A 24,011-nucleotide genomic window follows, 5' to 3' on the forward strand; every position below is an offset into this window, starting at 1 on the left:
ACAACTCTGAGTATTCTAAGCTACTGGAGAAAGACCAAGTCTGTGTTGCGGATGTGAGGTCATGAAGCCTGAAGTTCCATAGTGAGTTCAGAGTAAACATGGAGCCAGGGACAAAGATCCTTCATCTCACAAACCGTTGGCGCTCTTTTTTACTAGTGTAATGGAATATCTCACCGAGGTGCTATGCTTTCTTATTTTTTAATCACTATAAAGGGAGTCATTCATGAGCTCTCTGGTTGCTGGAGTAGATATTTGTTGTGTGTCATGACAGTGTGTTCCAAACCCCAGAAAACAATGCTGTATCTTTCAGTGCAACTTCATAATTGCACTCAGAAAATCCACATTTTTTGCAAGTTGTATGAATTGATTTTTAAGATGCAAATGACAGTCATTTTCCAGTTCTACTTTGAACTTGTGGTTTTATGTCTATCTTATGTAGACTAGGCAGCTATGGATAGAGAATTTGGTGTGATTGTTTTTCCAGCTTGCTCCAGTGATTTGTTTTTCCCCTTGTCCTGAAGTGACAGTGGTGCAATAATCTGAGGTGCACATGGCAGTGTGAAGGGGAGCAGCACGGCCTAGTATGATAAGCTGTAGCAAGTGGATGATTACATGAAGTTAGAGAAGTTCTTGGGATCTCTTTTGATCAAGTTTATCATAGAGAGTGAGGGGGGGAAAAAAGAGGCTGAAGACCACCCCAAAATTTGCTCATTCTTTCCTGGGTACAGCAACTCCATTTTTTTTTTTTTTTTTTTTTTTTTTTTTTTTTTTTTTTGCAAGAGTGATTCCAGCTTTCTGTTGAGCCCTCATAATTCTTTGTAATTCTTGAATATTTCCTTGATTTTGTTTTGTGTTACCCTACTAGAGAACAGCAGAACACAACTGTTAGTTGGTGTGTGTAAGGTGAAGTGTTCAGATGTGTATCCTAAGTTGTCAGTGAAGTTTCAATGTCTGTAGTATTTCTTAGTAATTAAAAAACTTCAGGTTGTTGGAAATCATTTATTTTTGGAGACTACAAGCTTGAAATCAAATATTTTCATTGATTGAGAGGGATTAAAACTATTCTTATAATGTGTGCAAAATCTGACTCCTTTCTTGAGCAATTACTGTGTTAGGGATACGTCTGACACGCATGAGCTGAAGCAATCTTCATGTGGAGTTGTGTCAGCAGTTTGCAATTTTTAAATACAGAATTAATTATAAGGCAAGTGGCTTTTTTGTCTGAAAGCACCAACTACATGTTCCCATTTCAGCCAAAAGCATGTGAGGCATAGCTGTCATTATTCAAAAGTAGGTCGGTTCAATTTAAATATGTAAACTGGGGTAAAAAATAATAATAAAGGAACCCTGGTACTTTAGGAGGATAATTTGAATTTCAAATTCCTGTTAACTGAGAATTGGAAATGTTCAAACGTGTTTTTCTGCAACCGGCCCTATGCTGTGTTGTTCTTTAGCTGAAGCAGGAGGCTCCTTTGGGCTGTGTGTTCAGGCAGGAACTGTCCACGTGCCTTGGTTCTTTTTTTCCTCTCTGCCAGATCCTCGGGTGTCTGGGCTGGATGTTGTGGCTATCACAGTGGGTAAGGAGTTAAGATGCAAAGCACAGTGGTGGTGGCTAGAGGCTAAAGGGAGAAACGCTTCTTCCCAGAATCACTAATTGCTGTTCTTGGAATCCATGATCCTCCCATGGTAGCAGACCAAAGAGTTTCTGTCAAGAGATCTTCCCTTAGAATCTATTTTGACATTACTCCTGCATCCTTTGTAATGAAATAAAGAGTTTTTTTGGTGCAATAAAGGAAGAAGAGCCTTCCACTTTTCATATACTACTTTTTTTTTTTTTTTTTTTTTTTTTTTTTTTTTTTTTTTTCCCCTGCAGTAAAACTTGTACTCTAAGTGGCTTGCTAGGTTCTTTACTGTTTACCCTAGTCAGTGTTAAAATAATTTTTGGAAAAGGTGAATTAAAGGGCGTGAGCTACCTGCCAGCTGTATGGTTAAGCTTCTGTAAGCTGAGCTGTCCTCTATCAGGTGAGCAGGTACAGAGACAGGACATAGAGAAGACCTTGCTGTTGGGCAGGGCAAAGGCTCATTGAGTTTGTAATGGTAAGAAATGGCTTTTGCCTAGCCTGATTGGTAGAAACAGACATCCACACAGTTAGGTAACAGTCAAAGAACAGATTGTATCTTAATCTATCTTTGAATAATAAAATACAAAACAAAAAACAAAAACAAAAAAAACCCAGAAAAATCAAAACAACAACAGCAAAAATGCCTATAAGAGTCACGATTCTAGTTTCTAAATGAAATTATTAATATTGAAGTATGATATACCAGTCTGGCTATTTCACTGTGAGTAATAAACAAGGTGAATTCTTAGTATTTTAAAGACAATAAAAACCAACCACTTAACAGAAAGCAAGATTTGGTATGACCTATTGAGGCATTCAAGGCCAGGCTGGATGTGGCTCTGAGCAGCCTGGTTGTGACCCTGCACATATAGCAGGGGGGTTGAAAATCAATAACTGTGGTCCTTTTCAACCCTGGCCATTCTATGATTTGTTATAATCTCCTTGTGAGAAGAACAGTTCTGCAGCAGCAAGGTGTTTGGGGAATTTCAGTCTGAGTGCTGCCATGATCTGCCATAGAACTGTTAGAAATTGGTTTAAACAATATGTTTTAAAGTGATAATGAGTACTTGTGGCTAACTTGGAAGAGAATGGGAACCCTACAGGTCGTTATCATTTATGTGTATTACTTTTGTTAATTTTTGCAGGATTTCATGGAAGTCAAGTTGTAATGCAAGTTTGTGAAAACTAATTTGAGCTTATAATAAAAAATATTCATATACAAACTATTGTTTATTTTTGGTTGGAAAAAAGTCTGTCTGGAAAGGCTAGATTGTCAGAACAAGAATAATGGAGAAGGTGACAGGACTAAAATATGGTTTAGTTATTTAATGCTCAAAGATAATATTAAAAGAATGCACTGAAGAGCTCAGTCTATAGGCAGAGTAGTGTGTACTTCTTCATGAGTTTAAGAGATTTATTTCTTAATGAATCACTAAAGGTCAAATAAATATAATTTCTACTAATGTAATGAGGACTCTGAACATCCAGAGCAACAACCTCAGGAGAAAATGGATCAAGGATGATGATAGCTATTGAAGAGGAATTGCTGAGGTGCCTGTGGTCAGATAGTTCTGAAATTATTACTGCCAAAGTAGGCAGTGGGAGCATTTAGAGGTCTTAAATTTTTAGCTCGCTGTTTTGTAGTTAAGAAAATTGTTTTGACAAGGTCCCTGCTATGTGCTTAAGCCCAAAGTGATAGGGTTGACCCTACTAAATGATCACAGTATTCTGCATTCTGCTGATTAACAGGCTTTGAACTTTCCTGGCTTTCTTAATCCCTTTTAATCATTTAAACCTATTATTGTTTTGACTTCAATTTCAAAAGCCCTTTAAGTGTGTCTTACAATATTAATAGCTGATTAAAACCCTGATTTCCAAACATACTGTCAGTGGGGGAGGGGGAAGCTCAAATTTACTGCACTGAATAATTTAGAAGCAGCAGCTACCAAGAAAAACTTTTGACGAAGGGAGGGGATGAGTTTGGGGGGGAAGAAGAAAAAAAAAAAAAAAATCAGAAAAAATGTGTAGTGACTTAAATGTTGAAAATAGTGCTCACATCCATGTAAGAAATGTGGAAACAAATTGCTTTGTAACTATATTGCAGTGCAGCGATTTCATTCATTTTTCACCTAGGGTTTAGCAGTGCAATTTTCAGTTATGGTGTTAATGTTTTAAATCTATCTTTCATTCTCCTGAGTAGCATCATGGCAAAGAAATAAAATCTTTCTGCTAGTATTTTTAGGATCTCTTTCACCCGGAAATTCCAAAAGCTTTTTTTCTGAAAAACAGATGTTTATGTAGGATGTGATGCAGCTGAATAGAACTCCAGTCATACAAGTACACAGGAACTGGGAAAAACTGGTGTTGGAAAAATAAGAGCACCAGGAACTCTTCTGTGGCTTCTCCAAGGTGTGGCTTTGTTTTGTGAGCACTGGTATTTCTTTTCCAATAGCAATGTTTAAAGTCTGGGAAATTTTATAAATGTAATGGCCAAGATCTGTGTCTTGAGTTGCACATAAGCTCATCCTGAAGGTGCTTTGGTTTTGTTGCACAGTGTATTTGGCTGCTAGCACAATGCTGCACACCATTTTCCCTAGCTGGTGTTGATTCCATGCTATTGGTAATGATGGGAAGGCATTCATTTTCCTCAGTCTTGAGGCAGAAGTATCTTCACTTCCCTTGATGCTGTTTTTTTTGTCTTTCCCCTTCTCAGTAGCGTGTGCTTTTCTCCTGCCTAGATTTCTTCTTCCTAATTTAAACATTTTAGCTGCATCTTCCATTTGAAAATGGAAAAGGGTAAAATGCAAGCAGTTGTTGAGGCTTACTGCTCACCGTGTTGTCCTTCTGCTGTTTTGTTCTTGGTTGTTTTGTCTGTTTGTTCTGCCTGAGTTCTCTTTTAAATAATCTGGTTCCTTCATGTATCCAACGTTTGACGTAAGGTGGAAGCTCATGTGGACTTGGCTGCAGATTGTGGCATCTGATATCCTCCCTGCAGGTTGCTGCTCTGTGGGACACGCTTTGTCCCTGCCTGTGTTTTTTCTTTTTATTTAGCTACTTGACTCTGCATCTGTCTGTTCTTTGAAGTTACTGTGTGAATGGTTCATCTCACTGTCTGGTGTGTTGTCACTGCATATCCCTGTTTGCTGTCGTCTGTGGGTTTCGTCAGCATTCGCTGTGTGCAGCTCAGATTGCTCCCATGCGTGTACCTTGGTGCTCACACCGGTGCGCAGCGAAGGTTGTTGAGATGTGCATTCTCTCTCATCTCTAATACTTCACTAACGGAAAGTCTATCAAGTCTTTTAGGTCATTTTCTCTTTTGTTAGTGTAAGTGGACCGTTGCCAAACTTAGTTTTTCTGGAAGCAAGTTTTCTTTGGAGTTGTGTTGCTATCATACAAACTCTCTTTAATCTTTTCGTTTCTCAAGGAAGTGTTTCTGATCTTGTATTTTATTTGGCCAGAAGGCAAGGGTCTATTCAGTAAGGATACTTTCTAAAATTGTATAACCTGTATCAGGTCATCCTAGAGTAACAGTAACCAGCTGTTGCAAAAGTCTGTGATGAAGGGGTCTGCAGTCAGCTTGAGACTGGGAAGAGCGTGTGAAAAGCAAGGTGGGAAAAGCTGCACAGATGCAAAATGAGATGCCAAATGGGAGAGAAACTGGGGAAATGGGTGCCTTTCAGATAATGAAGCTGGGAGAAAATAGAGGAATATACAGGGAAGGAATGAGGAAGCAAATGTATTGCACTGCTGGGGAAAAGAAAAACAGTGCTAGTCAGGCAGGAGGCAATGACTTGAAGGATATGAATCAAAGCCCATTATTGGGGTGGTTTATGGAGAAAAATGATGTCTTAAACTAAATATTTGGAGTAGGTGTGTGTGCCAGTTACAGAGAACTTTAATTTTGGTTTAGCTGTTTGTGACTGATTTGTGATGTATTTGGCTGCTGAATATCTGTGTAAGGCGTAGTCTGGGTTGTGGGTTTTTGTTTTCAGCTTGGTTTAGAAAAGGCACAGCCCCTAAAATCCGGGTTAGCAACTTTAATGTAGCAGTCCTGACAGATTAAAGTTGTGCTCCCAGTTTGTAGACAAGAAAATATGTCTGGGCTAATCAGCAGCATTAATTCTATGTTAGGCTGTAATAAAACTTGCAATAAACTGCAACCTTGTCAAAAATGGAGAAAAATTGCCATGGTGCAAGTAGCATTCAGCTGCTGGAAAAGCAGTTGGCTTACTGTCTTTTTATCTGTCTGCAGCTCCCATCAGAAGAAATGGAGCTAGCAGTGAGGGCATCATTGCTCATTCAGTTGAAAGATTGCAGAAAGAAATAAAATGAGCAAACCTTCCGTCCCCATCCCCCCATAGCTCACATCAGCTGGAGACGTTCTGGGAGTTTGGGCCAGATCTGTGCACTGGCCTCTAAATGCTCAGGGGTTGATGATGGCAGCAGACTCACGTGTGGCTGCACTTGTGACCTGTGAGATCTCATGGGGTACGTTGACGGTGTTGGTCAGGAGTGCTCATTTGGCCCGAAAGAGGGCCCATGAGTGCTGGGGTCCTGCTGGCTGCTTGGCCTAGTTTGAGAAGATTAATAATTAAGAAAAACCACCAGAAGAAGGGCTGCATGTCTTTTTTTTAGAGAAGTGAAAGGAGCCTTAACATCATTTGAAAGCTGAAGCAACATAACTGCTGAATCACCGTTATGGAAGTGCGCTCTGACTAATCTTAGGTACAAGACTATACTGAAGTCCTTAAGGTTTCTTAATGGCTTTGTTGAAAAATTAGGAAGAAATGCTTCCACTGAGCTCTGCTGCAAAAAGGCTGCTTCTTTTATTAATGAAGCAGAGCCTAATACAGCATCAGCTCTAAATCTGTCTTGTCCACTCAGTACCCCCTGGGAGGCTTCAGTAGTACTAACTGGACAAGAAAAATCACACTCTTGCCTTTTTAAATTTTTTTCTGTCAAGTTCAAAGAACATGTCAGAAATGGACCTGCTCATCCTTTCCATTTTTAATATATCTGGGAGAGAGTGAAAATAGTAACTGCAGCAGAGTGTGTTGGGTGTAGGGTGCTTATGAGAGAGCAAAGCCTGAGTTCGTGTAAAGGGGAGCCAGGTTGGAGCTGTGTACTGTTCATGCTTTTTGTTTATCAGACAAGGCAGAGGAATGGCTGCGAAGCTGTACGTTTGTTCAGAGCTTCTCAGGGTGCTTTACTGTTTTTGCATTGCTGAAGTAAGTGCTGTTCTTTTTAATACTGGCTACTCCCATTGGCATTTAATGTGAAAATATCTTTTTATCTCTAGCTTTTATCTCTAGCTTCCCTATCTCTAGGGAAGCTTATCTCTTCCCAATATTTTGGGAAATATTCAGGAGAGCACTACTCAGATACGTGTGCCTGTACAGCTTGGTGTGCCTCCTGTTTTTCTGGGCACTCTGTGTGATGGAGGTGTGTGCCTGACTGTTCTGACCTAAGCAGCAGTGTTTGTCTGTGCTGGTTTGTCACTCTGAACTCTGCAATTAGGAGCAGATCTGAGCTTGGTATTCACTTGTTTTTTTTACCTGTCCATATTTAGTATAGTCTGTTTTTCTTTCTAATTTGGTTAAGACTGTGTTAAATTGGGTGGTGTCTTAAAGGTATTTTGTTAAATTAAAAGCATTTCTGTCAATCTGCTGACTATGGTCCAATTGCATTAGTTCCTATTCCTATTGTATTAGGAGAAATGTGAAACAGAAGTTTAAAAAAAAAAAAAAAGTGTTGAGTTATAGGATTACCATTTCAGAAGAATCTGTTAAGTGCAAGGCTCAAAGTCAGTGCTGAGCTTGCAGGTTCTAGAGTGCTTTAAAAGAATGAAAAGCAGACATTCAATAAAATACTACTGTAGATGCTGAAACTGAGATGATAACGCTGTATGTGAATGCCAGCAAAGTCATATGCATGCAAAAGTATGAATCCATTCTGATAATGGGAAAAAACATTAAGAGATTTGGGAAAGCTTGGTGTGTGCAAGGTGCAAAAATATTTGATAATTTCATACAATTATTTCAAGCTTCTTTCACTGAAATATGTCCTGATGGGGCCAATGGGAAGTATTCCAATCCCCTCACATGGCAGGCTGATTTGGGCAGCTTGGATCACCCCTGCTGTGGTCTAACAACAGAGAGATGCTGTTCCAGAGGATCACTTAAGCTGGATCTGTGTGTCTTGATGAAATTTCGAGGGAGTAGTTTGCTCATTTTTTACTTTTTCCTGGGAAGTTCAATGCATAAACATGCTTTTTTGCAACCATGTTGGAAAGAATTTTGTTTAAAAAGAAGAAAATCAATTATCGTGATAGTGTCAGAGGATGTAAAACTTGTAGTTTAAACTGAGACTAGGAGATGGATGATAGAACACTGATCAGTGGTTTTTTTGGTGTGTTTTCTTGTATTATTTGCAGACAAGCTGCTTGTGATGATAACAGGGTATGTTGGAGTGACATTAGTTTGTGTGAGAAATTATGGGACTTAAACCAAGAATGCTGTGGCTTCAGAAATTCCGTAAGGAACTGAGTTTCAGGGGAGAGCTGATGTCTTCCTCAGGTGGGTAAGGCTGTCAGTCAGGTGGCAGCACAGCCAGCTGCAGAGCTCACAGGCTGGGCTGTGCCTATCTGGTGGGGCACCTGACATGCTGTGGGGAAGCAGGCAGCTGTGCAGGGCGATAGCTGCTGCAGCTGGGGCTCTTTCTGTCCCCTCTGTGGCTGCACAGCTGCCCACCAGAAGCAGGTGGCTGGAAAGTTGGCTGCTCTCTCAGGAGATTAGGTGGTTGTAAAGGACATAGTGAAGAGTTCAGAAAAACCATTTCTGAAACATACTGAAGTTTGAGCTCTTTTCTGCCTTGTGAAATTTTAAGTTGTCTCTTCAGCTGCTTTGCCAAATTTTGCAGCGTATTTGATTTTATTCCACTTCCTAGCTTAATAGTAGACACACAAATGTAAAATACCTGTGCAGTGTGATGTTCTGATTGCTTGAAAAGTGCTGCATTATTTAGAATTTTCAAATGGTGTATCTGTAAGAGGTAATGGAAAACGTACAGGTGAGGTTCACCAGGGGAACTGAAGCAGTGGGTCCTTCCTGCACTACTCACCCCAGCTCCCTGTGGTGTCAGTGATGAGCCCTGGACATGGCTCTTTGGCTTCTCACTGGTACTTGTTCAGAAATTTCCTGGTAGCTTTTTTCTTTTCTGATATCTTACTATTTGCTATCAATAAAGTGCTTAAAATATGACAAATGGATGTGCTCAGAGGGGTGTTGTAGCATTAGGAAGAAGACTGGTACATGGCTAGAACCTTGTTCACTGAAGAACAAAGGGCCTGACACTGATCACTAAGGAAAACGTGGATGTGGAAGTAAATCTAACATCACAACAGTTAAAACTGTTGGCATAAGGAGTGACTTAGTGCTACACTGTAAAGAAGGCTTGCAGTTAAACCAAATGACCCAAATCTGTTATTGAATTGCATCAGCTGTAGTGTTTTCAGTCAAATGCAAACTCTGTATTTAGAAGATGGATGGAGCCTGTGATGTCCTGATGAGAAGCAACTCCACAAAGGGTTTAGGTTTAGCAGCAGGGTAAAGAAATGGATGCAAGTCAGCATGGTGCTATGGGAAGTAAGTGAAAGCAGTCTCTGGAAATGTGAACAGGAAAAATGGGTCAGTTAGCCAGTGTCTGGTGTGTCTGAATGCAGCTCTGGTGAGCTTGAGAATGTGTCTGGGGTTGATGCTTGCATTTTAAATGGATGCTGAAAAAAACAGTTTTAGAGAATATTATCTGGAAATGATAGAAGGAATGCAGAATGTTTTAGTGGCTTATTTCAAACAACATTCAATGTGCAAGGTAGCTTGATTGTCATTTGTGACCGGAATCTTTACTAAGGAGTGATTTATGGTTCTGCACCTGACTGCAGAAAGGGACAAAAACTAGGGGCACGTGGCAGTGAGGAGCTCTTAGAGTCTGAAAGGTGAAAGGGTGAGCAGTTACTGCTTGCAGATTTACCCCAAATGTTCCTTATTTCTAGCTGCTTCCATCCCAGAGGGCTGTCCAGGGAAGTAAACCAACCAACCAAACAAAATAGCAATAGCAAGCAGTAGCTAGATCTGTGGAGTAGTTTGAGATGGCAAAAGAATGTTTGGAGGCACAGCACCAGCAAGGTCACTTTTGAAAGGTTTTCTGCAGTGAGTGACAATGCAGCCTGCAGCAGGAGCAGCAGCACTCACTGCTCCCTGAACTTGCAGTGTATGCAGCCTGCTTCTGGGGCTGCCTGCCAGCTTGAGCTAGCAACCAAGGCTGTTTTCAGACTCTGACTTGTTGCACAGGTTTCCTCTGTGGGCTGAAGAAACTGTCCTCATAATGGTCTGTTGACATAATTATTTCTTTAACTACCAAAAGTCTTTGATGTAATGCTTGTATTTAGTGAAAGGGGGAAACACTCAGATTTTGAGATCTATTTATGATTTTGATGTCAAGTGCAATAATTTTTGATACGTGGGAAGTCAGTGTCTGGTCTAATTCAAAGCTGGGTATAAAAAAATAAGTTATGTGTGGTGGTAAACCTTATAATGATATAAGATTTTCTTCTGAAAGCTTTGTTGCTGCCTTGCAATATCAGAGCTACCAAATCAACAAATATTACATAGTTCAATAATTTACTGTAGTATGAAACTATTCTTCAAAGATAATATTTCAAATGAATTAACTGTTCTGTGTTGTTTGTTTCCCCCAAGGTATGGGCTGAAACCAAATGACCAAATTCTGGCGGAGGAGAAGCACAAGGAACTGTAAGCCTTCTGTGGTGATATCTGTGCATGCTATATATATATTTCCTTCCCTGTATACATCCATACGTAGATTTTAAAGCAGAAATGTTGTGTTTTCAGAAATAACTTTAGCTCTTCATTGTTGTGTGCTGTAGATTAAATAATGTTTCTGAAAACCAGACAATTATTTTGTTAAAATGATGAACAAATGTATTCATTCGTGAAAAATTTTTAATTGCAGTTGATGCACGTGCAGTTTAACTGTCTGTGTTCATCCCAGTTTATGTCTGTGGTATGGAAGTGGTTATGCTGATAGTTGGTTTTTTTTTTTTTTTTTTTTTTTTTTGCTTTTGTGCAGTTTGTCAAGAGCTGCCCTAACCAGACAAGCTTTAAGTTCAGATTCCAATTTTAGGTCATCTTCTGTGTTCAGACAAAGTAACCCTTTTATTTTTGCACACTGTGTATTAAAATATAAAATCTTCTCATGTGAGTTAGAAGCAGATGCTGTGTATTATGTCAGAGTTTTTAGGTGTGTATTTGGAAATGTGAAGTAAAAACACCAGTACACACTCTCTGTATTACCAAGATCTTGGGTGGCTTCTGATGTTTTTATGCCTGCATTTAGAAAACCTTTCTTTTTACCCCGTTATGATACATTCTAAAACGATAATTGAAGTTCTTTCAGTTACTAACTTGTGAGGTATATATATGCCTTGGAAATGGAGGGGAGACTTATCAGAGGTTGATATGCTTGATATGCTCTCTAATAACTGATCTGTTCAGCCAGAGTCCATTATTAAGTGAGACTAAGTATTCACTAAGCAGAAGATGGCACAGTTGGAACATTCTTGCTCTTTGTGACCTGTATGCTTGGATGTACAAACAAGTCAATATTGTAAGCCTTCTGTTTCAGAATTTAGATAAACTATCTTGCTCTTAATACTCTTCACAATATGAAATAGTAACTTGCCAGTAGTAACAATAACTATAACAATATGGTATAACAATAGCTGAAGAGCTGTCCTCAGTGTGTGAGGCCCAGACTTGCTGCATCTTTCACTCAGTGTTCTCCCTGAACTGCCTGAAGAGCTTGTTATTGGAACGTCTTCTCTGCTATCCCTTAAATCCATATTATGTAACTATATTTTTTTGAAGATAGTTCATATGAAAGACTGTAGAAAATGCTTCACTTGTCAGCTCTTATGTAACTTTATTTATTCAGTGTCTTTTCTGTAATGACTAGTGGAATATTTCTATAAAAGTCCTATCTTCTGAATAAGATGGAGTTATTTAGGATTGCTTTCACATTTCTTTCCCTTAGGATAGAGATAGTGAGGGATTTATTCTCCTTTGTTTGCATGTAGACATAAAAAAAAAAATCTTTTTGTTTTTTAACTTCTAGCCCTTGCACATAATTGCTTATTTCTGTTATTACATTACCATTATTTTGCATTATTCCATAGTAATCTCAAAAAACTGGAAGTAGTTTATCCATACGTAAGGTGGATTGGGTATCTTCAGTTAGGATCTATAGCTGTCAGATTTTTCCCTGCTAAAAGTTTGCATGTTTCTCAGTGAGATCATAGGTTTCAGGCAGTAAAAAATGCATTCTGGTAATGAAGATTTAATTCCTTTGGGGAAACAATGCGTGCTAAAAGCATTTGTGGTTGAATTAGTGGCCAAATATAATCTCCATGTTCTTTCTGCAGATAGAAAAAGACATTTAACTTATATTTGTACATCATGGTAATGTACCTGTGGCATTAAAACTGCTACAGCTCCTGGCAAGAGACGGGCAACAGCAGTTGCCTTTGATCTGTAGATTAGATAGGTTTTATGCACTCTGGGCGTTGGTGGAAAGAATAGTTACGATTAAATAAGCTGGGCTGCTTCTGCCTGCGGCAAGTGTGGAAAGTTCTAGCACGTTCACGGGGTAAGCAAAAGTTAAATGACATTCAGGTCTGTGTTTTGGACAGTACAAGTTGTACTGTGTACGCAAGTTTTATTTGCACAATAGATACTGATTAAACAATGTTTTGATGTGCAGTATTTCATTTGAAGTAGTTGAAGCATACTGAAATCCTGTCTGATCCCTTGAAGTATGTTGCCTGTTACTTAACTGCATCTTCTTAAATGAAGGGTTGAACTCTTTTAATTAAATAAAGAAAAGTCAGTAAAGCTACAGTTTTACACGAGTCAGCTGAAAGAGAGATCCGTTCTCCAGCTTTTCATTGTTATCTCTACAGTATCTCTTGAGATGATTTATGTGCTGTGGGTTATGATGAAAGAGTTGGAACAAACTTTTGCTGTGAACCTTGTTGTTGTCTTGAATGTCACTGGATACTTGACCAGGAAAAACTCCAGTAGATCAGTGTTGTGTCAGAACAGATCTGGGGAGTTCTTCTAACACGCTTTGTGCTGCTCTTGCTGGACCATGTTCTACACCATACAGTTAACAGTTGACAGAGTTGGACCTCAGCGCACTTTCAGTTGCCTTATTGGCCTTACAGATTATTTGTTAAATACTTAGCTGTCCTTTTTTGTTATTCAGATAGATACTTTTTAATAAAAAGAAATTCCAGCCCTGGGGAGCGGGTTCAGGGTAATTGTTGCTGATAGATTTATAGACTTATTCTTCTGTTCAGTGCCTTTTTGCTAAGATGTTCTTCTAAGTATGTCTGAGTATTTTAGAAGTCAAATACAAAGATGACTTTTGTTAATACCAAAATTAATCTGCTTAAAATATTTTATCTTCCAGTTTTTGCTATGTTGGCAGCTTTTATACTGACTTACCTAATAAAGAATTCTTCAGCTAATAGTTCTGTGATGATTTTTGACTGTCAGATGTCCTTTCTTTTTTTATGGATCATTTCTGTGTAGCCCTTCCTCATAAAAACATAAGTACTGTTTGATAATTCATGCTTAATCTCCCAAGGTAATTGGAGCAGTTACACTCTGAATTGGCTTGATCTTGTTGTCCTTGAATCTTAGCTGTCCAGAGAGATAAGTACAGCTGCCAGCCACTGTGACAGAGTGGGGTTGGTTTACGGGCATGGCATCATACTAAACTTCTATTTTAAGAATTAAGGTATGAATGAATTAAGGTAGCCATCCTGCTAGTCATCTGCAGGAAGAATAGCAGACAGGAAACAGTAATATCTTCAGTTTGTGCAGATGAAGAGATGTCCAGGTGATGTTTCCTCCATCCCCAAGCCATCTAATCCCAGTTAATTTTGAAAAGGAAAAAAAATTCCATCCTGCAAGATGACTGAGGAAACTTGGATTTAATTATGTTAATGAGATCTTTGCATAATTTCTCCTTCTGCAAGTAGTAAGTAAGTACAAACTGAGGGAAATGAGAATGTTTTCCTTAACCTTTTGTATAGTTATTACAGAACTTGCTTCTGTTTTTAATTCTCAGAATCAGGTAGAACGACTTTAACCGAAGGTCATACTGACCAAGTATAGACTTCTGAGTATGTGTGTGCATGTGTTGTTGTCAACATCAAGAGGTATCAAGGAGAATAAATTTCAGCTACCTGCAGCAAGCAGTGAAATGTGACTTAAGTTATGTTGTCTTCGTGTTAAAGTAGAAATACTGAGTTTATCAAATCCCCATTATGGCTAGAAATCTGGAGTCCATTTTCAGTGCCACAGAGTAGTGTTGGCAAGGGTTTTGTCTTTAAATACAACTACTTTTTACCATAATACGGACTGCAGAAAAATCTTGGAAGCATGACTGACTTATATTAATTATGAGACTGAAGTGCCTTATAAATATTGTGTGCTTTGGTGGTACCTCTGAGCTAAGCAATGCTTTGAGACAGTTATTTTAATACAGCTTTGGCTGCTGGTTGTACAATTTTATAGACTGTTTTGTTTAAGCAATTTTTGCCGTGGCTGAGCCCTTTACTTGAAGGGAAAGAGGTCAGTTGGATAGGAAGGTAGGAAACTTGGGACCTATTTTGTGCCCCACAATTGCCTTGACTTTCATAACGTAGCTTTTTGCAGAGAAAAAGTCAATGAAGTGAGAAAGGAGAGGAAGATAAAACAAAAGCTTTCTTTCTCTTCTGCCAGCTATTTGATGTGTTGCAGTCAGAAGGGAAAACAGAGGTGTTGCTCTGCTGCAAATTTACCCAGGGGAATTTGTTTAGATAGTTTGTTCTTAGTGGCATGCATGCTATATGAATACTTTTTAAAAGAAAACCTGAACTAGGGAGGAGGGGACTCTTTCATCTTGGGAACAGCTAGTTGGGTAACAGATGCAGTTCTGAATGGTCTGCAGTATTTGAGTTTTGTTCATTTCAGTGTTCTGGTTTTGCTTAGCTAAGATGTATATGTGAGGGAACTGAGTATTCAGTATTCAGTATTCAGAAAGGTGAATCTTGGAGGCATGGGAAATTCCAGAGGGCCTGAGTGATGCTTGGAAAAGGGGAGAAATTTACTGTGGGGATTTAGAAGGAGCACTGGTAAATTAAAAAGATAATAACAAAGGGATTTGAACCTGTTGGTGGGTATGTTGTAGCAGAGTTGCCTTGTACTTGAGTACTGCTGTGTGTAAATTGCTACCTGTCATAACACTTAGGTGTGAAATCTGAGGGACTAAACCACAGACTGTTTACTGTGCAGCAGTACTTCGCTGATATGGTTTGTTGTGCAGCAACCAAGATGTCCAATGGTGTGGACAGAAAAATGTGAAGCGCTCAGCCTCACGCTGTTGGGATTGCCCAAGTGACGGTGTGTTCTGCCGCTAGAGGGTGTAGTTGATCGTGAGCAATTTTATCTGTTTCTTTAAGATTTGCTGTCCTGTTGGTACCTAGTCTTCCTTAAATATTTTTTTTTTCTTTATCCGCCCACTTCCCCCCAAAAAAACCCATTGAGATGGTAAAAAAAAAAAATTGTTGGAGGAGGAGGGGAAGAGGTACTAAAATATCAAATACTGAGCTTAAAATCTTTTGTCAGCCTACTCAACATATGCTGACAACACAGATGATTTGTGTGGTTGGGGCAGTGTGCGAACCTGTCACAGATGTCTGTCAAAGCTCTTGAGTTACTTTATATAATATACTTCACTTATAGGTAGTTCTGAGTGGATTAGTATGTAATATGGATAAAAGATTTGGCAATGAAGAAACATGGAAAAGACATTATGGCAAGAAGAAGATATCCAGCTTTAAGAAAAGGTTCCCCCTTCTCATCTTTACAAAATTGTTAAACTTTTTTCTTTTTTTTTGGCTCATGCTGTCATACCAGACTACTCATTGTGGTAGTATGTGGTCGTCCAACATTTTGGCTTTCCTGGGCTGTGTTGAGTGAAGAGGAGTTGTTTTAAGCCAAATATAAAATACTTAATGTATTTAATGTGTACAAGTAACAAATCTTGGTGGTTTTTTTTTTTTTTTCTGTTTATTTTTTATTAAAACATAAAAGAGGGCAACAGAAACATAAAGCTAGTGGGTTGGACACATGCAGTAGTGGTGTATATGGAAACTTTAAGTGTTTACAGTGGCATTGATGTTATTTTTTACAAAATTATATAGTTGTTAGAACTGCTAAAAATTGAAGCTTCCAAAATGCTGTGTTTAATGAGTAAAACTTCTTAGCAGTTTTCATGAATCCATTTCATGAATTTCAATTCATCCATTTCGTGAATTGCCACCTTTTCTCATAGCAAATAGAAGTTCTTTTGTATATTGACACTGTACTATGGTGTGTTACCTAGCACAGAGACAGTAAACTGTCTTTAAATGCTTGGGGATTCTTTGGGGTTAGAATGATCAGTGTTCTATGCCTATCTGAAAAACGTGCAAGTGTAATGGAGGGGACCGACAGTTGGGAAGAACTCTGCTGATCTGGACTGCATTTTGTTCATCCTGGTCTTTGAGTAGTTGGCTCCCTCTGTAGAAATTGTGTTAAATTGCAGCTTGATTTCCCTAGAATTGCTTTTTTATTTCTGTGGTGTATATTAAGGGTTGACTCAGATGAATGAAAAGAATGACTTGGAGTTAGCTGCAAAATTTCTTTCGAAATTTCCTGGGTTTTTTTTGTCGTTTTTTTTTTGTTTTTTTTTCTTCTCTGCCTCTCTGCCTTCCTGACTGCTGTTCTAAATGCAGCACTGATCCAAGTTAGTGCTCTACAAATTGTCTTACGAATTTGTTGGGAACAGACAATTCTGCAGGAAATTTCCAAAACCCAATTGTAAATTATAGCATAAATGCCATTTCCTTTTCTGATGAAGATGCATTTTACATTTGCAAAAAGGTGATAAATAGGCAGTGTTTGATTGTATTATATAATTTCATTTTACATTCTGCTACTGCTGTGGGTTACTTATATAGGGTGGTACCTAGGTCAAAAATTTAAACTTCATTAATGTATCAATACAGTATTATAATACAGCCTTTTACCTTTGTTTGGGTTATTTTGTATGTGTAGTTTATTAAAGTGAAGCTATCTATAGGCTCTACTAGATCATTCTGAAACCCCTCACTTGTTAAACAGCTCTTGAAAATTAGCGTTGATTCAAATCTTCAGATAATAGGTATATTTGGCAGGTAAAAATAAGGCTTGTGCCCTCTGGTGAGCTTGGGTATGTTGCAGAAGTTACTTCACTGCTACTGTCATGTGACACAGTGCTCCCATGGTAGTAGGAATAAGGGGGGGCTGAAGCACAAGGAGAAGGGTGAATGTGAAAGCCAATGGAGAATCAGATGCATTTTGTGTAAGACATATGGGAACCAAAAGGGAAAGATCTGAAAACATCTGCTAGAGGAAGTAAGATTAATCTACTTAAATCAAATTATGAATGTTCCTAGTATTAGGTTTACTGTTCTTTTGTAGTCTTGCTATGCTGTGACTGATCTCATGTATTAATTTTTCCCCGTTACCATCAAGGTGCATTTTTTGAGTGTCTACTCTCAGTATCACTACTGCACCAATGGCAGAGATATCAAAAGATTCTCCAAGGGAAAGATACCTCATTATATTCCTGACTACAATTGCAAGTCTAATTGGAGAGCTTTGAGAAGCTCTAACAGCACTGGTTATTGAGTTAGGTTTTTCTTTGGATAAACGTTTCTTGTGGTCTGAGACTTTATTAAAGAGTAGTTGGGTTGACCTTAAGATTGACACTCTAACTTGGTGTATATACTTTATGTACTGTGCTTAAAGCTTCTTAGCATTTGCCGCCTATTCTTGGAATTGCTGTCAAGCACAGACTAGCTGATAGTCACAGCATTAAATGAAATGCCCAGACTTAAAAAATTCAGGCATTCTCAATTCCTGTGAAGGGTTATGACCTATGAATGGTCATAACAAAGATTTCAAGAGACATCAAGAGATAGTTGCACCCTGTTATCTCCCTATGTTTCTATTTCCAAAAAGTTTTTTAGTAACTCAAAGTAGTGTCTCCTATTTGTTTCCATGGAAATTACAACAGATACCAAGAGCACAATAATACTCTTCTGCTGGAACAAATTTGCAGCTATAAAATGCTATTTTACAACACAGGAAGTTCCTTACAAACGTAAGGAAGAATTTCACTGTAAGGGTGATAGAGCACTGGAACAAGCTACCCACAAAGATTATGGGGTCTCTTTCTCTGAAGTTATTCAAGACTTGTCTGGACTCTTTCCTGTGCAACCTACTGTAAGGATCCTTCCTTAGCAAGGAGTTGAAAGGATGATCTCCAGAGCTCCCTTCCAACCCCTACAGTTCTGTGATTAGCTGTGCATTTTGACCAGTGATGAACAAGATCTGCATGCCATTTTTGTAAAAATCTGTACCAGTGGAGGTGATCCCACTGCCACTACTGCTGAAACGCCTCACTCACAGTAAGTGTTGATGAATGTCACTGGGTCCCATTTTTCTCCCACATACAAGAATTCAGTGAGAATTCTTGTATGTGGGGAATTTCCCCACATGAATTCCACACATACAAGGTTCACATTCTTACTTACACGCTTCCATGTCAGACTGCACTGTGTCAGTGTCCCTCTGCTGACATCTGTTGTACAGCAACAAAATGTAATGATATATTGGTGGGAAGATTCAGTTTCTACTGCCATACCACCAACATCTGTCTCTGACATTGCAGCCCCTGTTCCCCTGTTGTTTGGGCAGCTCATGAGCCCAAGGCGGTTCAGAAAAATGAGGTTTCCATTTTTCCATTCCATATTTCCATAAAAGCTTGTCTTGACCGTGTCTCTTATTTTATGGAATATTCAAATGTTCTGTTTTAAAAAAAAAAAAAAAAAAAAAAAAAAAAAAAAAAAAAAAAAAATGCAGACTTTATTCTGCACTAACTCAAATAACTCCAAGTATACACAGACTGTGATACTGAGATATTAGTGACTTGGCTATGAGCATGTGCTGACGTATTTGAAGACGAAGTTTTGCGTATACAGATTAGTTCTTCTCTTGTGCTGTTGCATATTTCATCCAGTGTGTTGGTTTCTTTTGGACTGGGATTGGGGCGCATTACCATAAGATGTTTCCTTATTCTAAGAGCATTCAAATTATTCTAAGATCACGATTTGTTAGTTAAGGTAGCTGGAAAGGCTTCTGCATCTTTGTACACAACAAGTGTAGAATTTAGAACTGGATAAAATCTGTAGAGTATTAGATTTCACTTTATGCATTTTAGTACTGAACTTGAAATGTTTTTGTAATTTGGAAGTGACTAATTGATCATTCTAATAGCTTGAAAAAATACAATCTGTTTTGGTATCTCATAAAAAGAGAATGTAAATAAAGATATTTCTGTGGGATGGTTCATTGCTGTTAGTGGAATTCATTTATGCTGCTCTTGCATTGTGTTGTGCAGCCTGATGTATCTGAGGAGAAAGAATGAGATCTGAGTTTAACAGGGATTTTTCTCCTGTTCTTTTATGATACTGCTTGTTGTGTTTTTCTTGCAGCCTTCTGGAGATGGTACTGGATGCAGAAATGTTACCCACCTGAGCATTTTGAGATGTCATCAGTTTGACAAATACAACAGTGTATGTGGAGAAGCATGTCAGAAAACCAACTGACACGTTAAAATCATGTTTTTGCACAGCTTCTAATGAAAAAAAAAAACAGTTATTGAAATTGTGGCTGTTAGTACTGATTTTGCCACAAGATGGTGCTTGAGATAGCAGCTAGGCTTATGGCAATTAACTGAAAGCTACGGTAAAAGATGCAGAATGTCTAATCTTTTAACCACTTTAAAGTAATTGGCAGTGCACCATTATCTTTATTTAATGACTTCTGAGATAAGAAGGTTTGCTACTTGTGTAGAGACTGTGGGGAAATGACAAATAGTTATGCGTTCAGTTGCGCATAATATGCAGAAGAAATATGCAGTTTGAGTATGAAGCAACAAATGCACCTGAACACAACTACTAAATGTTGTGTTTTTGTGAGAGTTCCCAAGTATATGTAGTGTTCACATTATCTTTTTGAAGGAATATTAAAACATTCAGGCACTTCCTTTCAAAACTTCTTTTGTTTCTGGCATGATGTCATTGAAGTGTGATGTGCTTTAAAATCACTTTAAGTTACTACTGTCATTATCTAGAAGCTGAAGAATGGAAGAGAGAGTCACAGTAATCATAACTTGGGTAGCTGAATGAGCAGGTGGAAAACTTGAGCTTGGTTGGGTTTTTTTGCACTTTAATAGGAAAAAAAAATCCTACTGTAAGAGAAGATAAGCTGTAAGTGAACTTCAGAATGCAGACATTTAGCTTAACAGCTGATTTTTGAATAATTTCAAACTTTTTTGTGACCTTTTTTGAGGTTTGTAAAATATAACTTACTGCTTGATAGTACCTCTGTACACCAGTGAGTGTCTTCTCTTTAAATGCACAAACTGCGATGTATTTCCTTTATAACTACATGGTAAGGACATAATGCTATGACTTTATCCTAGGTAGTCAAATAATGAGATTTATTGTGATGTAGTCCCATTATTCTCAGAACTTTGTACATTTCAATTATTAACGTGGTTTATCATGAGCTGGGACTTCAGTTTTCCTATTTAAATTTCTTTTTTCAGCGAGGCTGCTTCGGAGTGAATTGTCAGAAGTGGAAGTTGATGGATGTCTTGCTTATTACACAATTAAGTACTTCTTAAAGCAATGATCAGATGTTCTGTTTTCAAAGCTGCTATTGCAGTGTCTCTCTTAACTAATTTAGCTTTAAAAGTAGCCTAATTTACAGATGTAAGCTGCTTGAATAATGATAATAAAAGAACAACCTGTTTAGTTTTATCAGCAAGTGAAAAAATAATGTCTTTGTCCATTCAGTCTTTTCTGGACTGATCTTAACCCCAGGAGTACCAATTAGTGCTCAGTATAGTGGCTTCTGCTATTTTAAACCCAAGTGATCATCCATCAAAGCAGATTAAATCCTTTGTGTGAAAATAATTTAGTAGCTGTCCATTAATTGCCTTTCCTTTCACAGAACTTAAAAAGCCAGACCTCGAGAGATCATTTACCATCGTTCTTCCTAATACAACTGGAGAAGTATCTTTATCATTCCTGGTGCATGTTTGGCTGGCCTCTTCTCAAGGACTTTGGAGATCCTAAGATGTTGTGTAGAGGCAGTGTGATCTCAGTATGCAGCTGATATTGGTGTAACTATCTCCACTCCTCCTCCTGACCACTAGATCTAGATTTCAGTCTTTCCTGAATGTTTCAGTTCCATGTGCTGTCCTTTTCTCACACAGAGAACAGCTTATTCCTTCCCTATCTGTTCTATTTTTGCATTATCAGGTTTTTCCTTTTTCTCCTCATGTCTAGACTGGAGAATGGAGGATATGTCTCTTCCTGCAGCTCTTATCATGTCAGCTTCTCAATTTCACTGCTATCTTCTGGCCTCCTTCCAGTTGCAGATACTTGGTGAAGTGTTACCAAAGGTGGAATGTCATCTTCCAGCTGTGACCTTACCATAAGTGGTGTGACATCAAATTGAAGCACGTTAAACTACGAGCTGACAGAGTACAGTTTTCTGAGAAGTAGTATTGGAATAATATTTTTAAGTTATAATTTTTCAGTTGCTTTGGAAGTGCTGGTTGCAGTGATTTACAAGTAGAAATTATTTTGATATTAACGATGAGATTAATTATGAAGAAAGGCTAATGAAAACATGGTATTTATAGCAGCTGTCACTTCATAAGTTTTAGATTTAGTTAATTAATTTTAAGACTTACTGTGCTTACAATTAATCCATATTCAAATGTGATTTTTTTTCCAAATGAATTGATGAAAATAAGGTAGAGATTAGAAACTTGAGTCTGTTCAGATAACTGCATTTCTGAAGTCCTCTGGATGCATTGTGTTGCTCACCAACAAATAATGTTGCATGTTTAAATCACAAAAGCGTTTCTTTGACTCAGATTTTTAACTTCAGGAAATTGGAAATTACTCTTTTGGAATAGCTGCTGACTTATGTCATTTTGGGGGAGTGGGTCATTCTTGATTGCCTTCTGGTAAGCCTGAGACCACAAGTTGAAAGCAGTTTCTCATAATGATTTTTAAATTGTAGTGATCAAAAATGTACATCACTTATTTATGAAGAACAGTTCTTTGTACTTACAGGTAGGTTTTGTGTGAGCTTTCATATTATGAGAAATAATGGTACAAAATGTGACAGTTTGGGTACTTCACAGAATTTTCCCTTTGCACCAAATCTGCTGTAGGAGCATGGTGTGGTGGAGAGCTTAGTATACTAAGGTAGTCAGTAGAAAAAAAAACAGTGGGGGGGAAGTTGGATAGAGAATGGAGAGGGGTGGGAAGGGAAAAGATCGTGAGAGATGAGAAGGGAAAAGATGATGAGTTTAAAACTGAGGTGATAAAATAGTGCAGGATTGGCAGGATAAAGTCATATGTGGAGTGTTGCCTTACATTTGTTTGGGCACCTCCAAAAGAAACAATGTGGAAGAGGTAGCATAGTCTGCGTGAGGAAAATATTGAGATTTCAGCTGTTCAATTAGTATGATAAAAATGATTGTGTAGAGTTGTCTGATTTCATCAGAATATATAGAATACTCTAGTGTAAGTATACGCATTCAGTATGGATATGTGGTTTTACATAAGTAAGGAGAGTGTGTTATAGCTGGTTTTTCTTACTGATCATTAACAGCTTTGCAGATCTGCCAGGAAATATCTAATCCTTTGATCTACATGCTTACATAGCTCAGTAATCATTGAATAAGGGTGTTTCAGACACTTAAATTGATTTGTTCTTGCAGCTTTCTGGTAGATAAGATTGTAATTTTATGGATTTGTGCCCAAAGCAAACAAGGAGTGTAACTGTCTCCATTTTACTTGGGAAACTCGCTGCAAAGTCAGAAGCTGAGCCACTGGCCACTGAGCCATCTGCTGCCTCTGGAAAAGGGCTCCTGCCCTAGTGCTGTGCTGGCTGTGTGATCAGATGACCTTGCTCTGCGAGCACAGCTGATGCAAATTGCTCTCCACACTGCTGCTCCCAGCCTGCTGATTGCAGGTGGGGTACAGCCACTGTGTGGGTCTGGCTCTACCTCAGATCACAGCAGTAAGCTGGGACAGCTGAAGGTGCCCGAGTTCTGTCAAGAAGTTATATCAACAGCTACATGCATTACCCAGGCCGGTGCCAGGGGCATGTTGGAGATGAAGGAGATGATGCTCAGCTAGCACCCAGTGCTCTTCAGCAGCGTGCAGCCTGGCCTGACCTGGTCTCTCACTGCTGTAGTCGGTTCTGACTGCAAGGGGAGTGACAGCAGCACGAACAGTGAGAGCATGTAGTTGTTCATTTCAGTCATTGAACGGGCACGTTCTCCTATCCTGCTTGTTTTAGATTTATGTTGGTAGGGTATGCGCAGGTCTCACAATGGCCTACCAAAGATAGGATCAGTGTCTTCCATTTTATTGGAAAAACTGTTGAGAAGTAGTGTTTAGTGCAAAAATGCATTGAGTGCTATAAATTGAAAGTGAGTATTTAAATGAGTTATGTGACTACATTAGTTATTGCTGTCCTTCTAAACCGCACGTTTAAGTAAGTTAAGGCAAGTTATTTTGTGCGTTTAGTGAAAGCTGAAATGGCCTCCTAACTCATTTGATTAACTTGTTTCAAGAAGGTGATACCTTCAGCTAATATTAGTAGCATTCAGCAACAATGAGAAGGGTTTGTATGCAATGGTGAATAAGCCTCATTCTCTTCAGTTGTCTGAGTCCTGGATTACTGAATTTAAAAAGCAAAGCACTAAAGGTGTTGGACTGTAATAGTCCAACACCTTTAGTGCTTTGCTTTTTAAATTCCAGCAGCAGCTATGGGGCTGTTCTGAAACAGCCTTCTTAAATCCTCCTGGTATGTAACGTTCCACTTCACAATAAAGAGAAAATCACGCCTTCCTAGTTGTCCAAATGCACATGTTAATGGTTAATGCAGTGTATGGGAGCTTTTCCTAAATTGGAGGAAGGTGCCTGTGTCAATGGTTGGGTGCTGAACTGCTCAGCTGTGTGGCTCTCCATTTATTATCACTTCTCTGCTTTGAGACAAAAAGGACTTTGCAAACATCTTTAAAACCTGTTCTTTCTTTACTTCTCTCTGCATGTAGATTATTGCAGAGAGCAATTCCTGT

At 38.5% G+C, this 24,011-nt stretch overlaps 1 protein-coding gene across 3 annotated transcripts in view; it reads left to right on the forward strand.

The window, feature by feature from the left end:
- ADK (adenosine kinase) overlaps window positions 1-24,011 on the forward strand; it is a 269,224-nt gene that overhangs the window by 21,991 nt on the left and 223,222 nt on the right. For all 3 annotated transcript variants that reach the window (XM_052678245.1, XM_052678247.1, XM_052678246.1), the window contains one exon: window positions 10,379-10,432. In XM_052678245.1, the coding sequence (XP_052534205.1) occupies window positions 10,379-10,432 (54 nt within the window). The remainder of the gene's footprint in view (window positions 1-10,378; window positions 10,433-24,011) is intronic.

This window comes from Tympanuchus pallidicinctus, unplaced genomic scaffold (assembly GCF_026119805.1).
Source record: "Tympanuchus pallidicinctus isolate F22 unplaced genomic scaffold, pur_lepc_1.0 scaffold16, whole genome shotgun sequence".
NCBI lineage: Eukaryota > Metazoa > Chordata > Aves > Galliformes > Phasianidae > Tympanuchus > Tympanuchus pallidicinctus.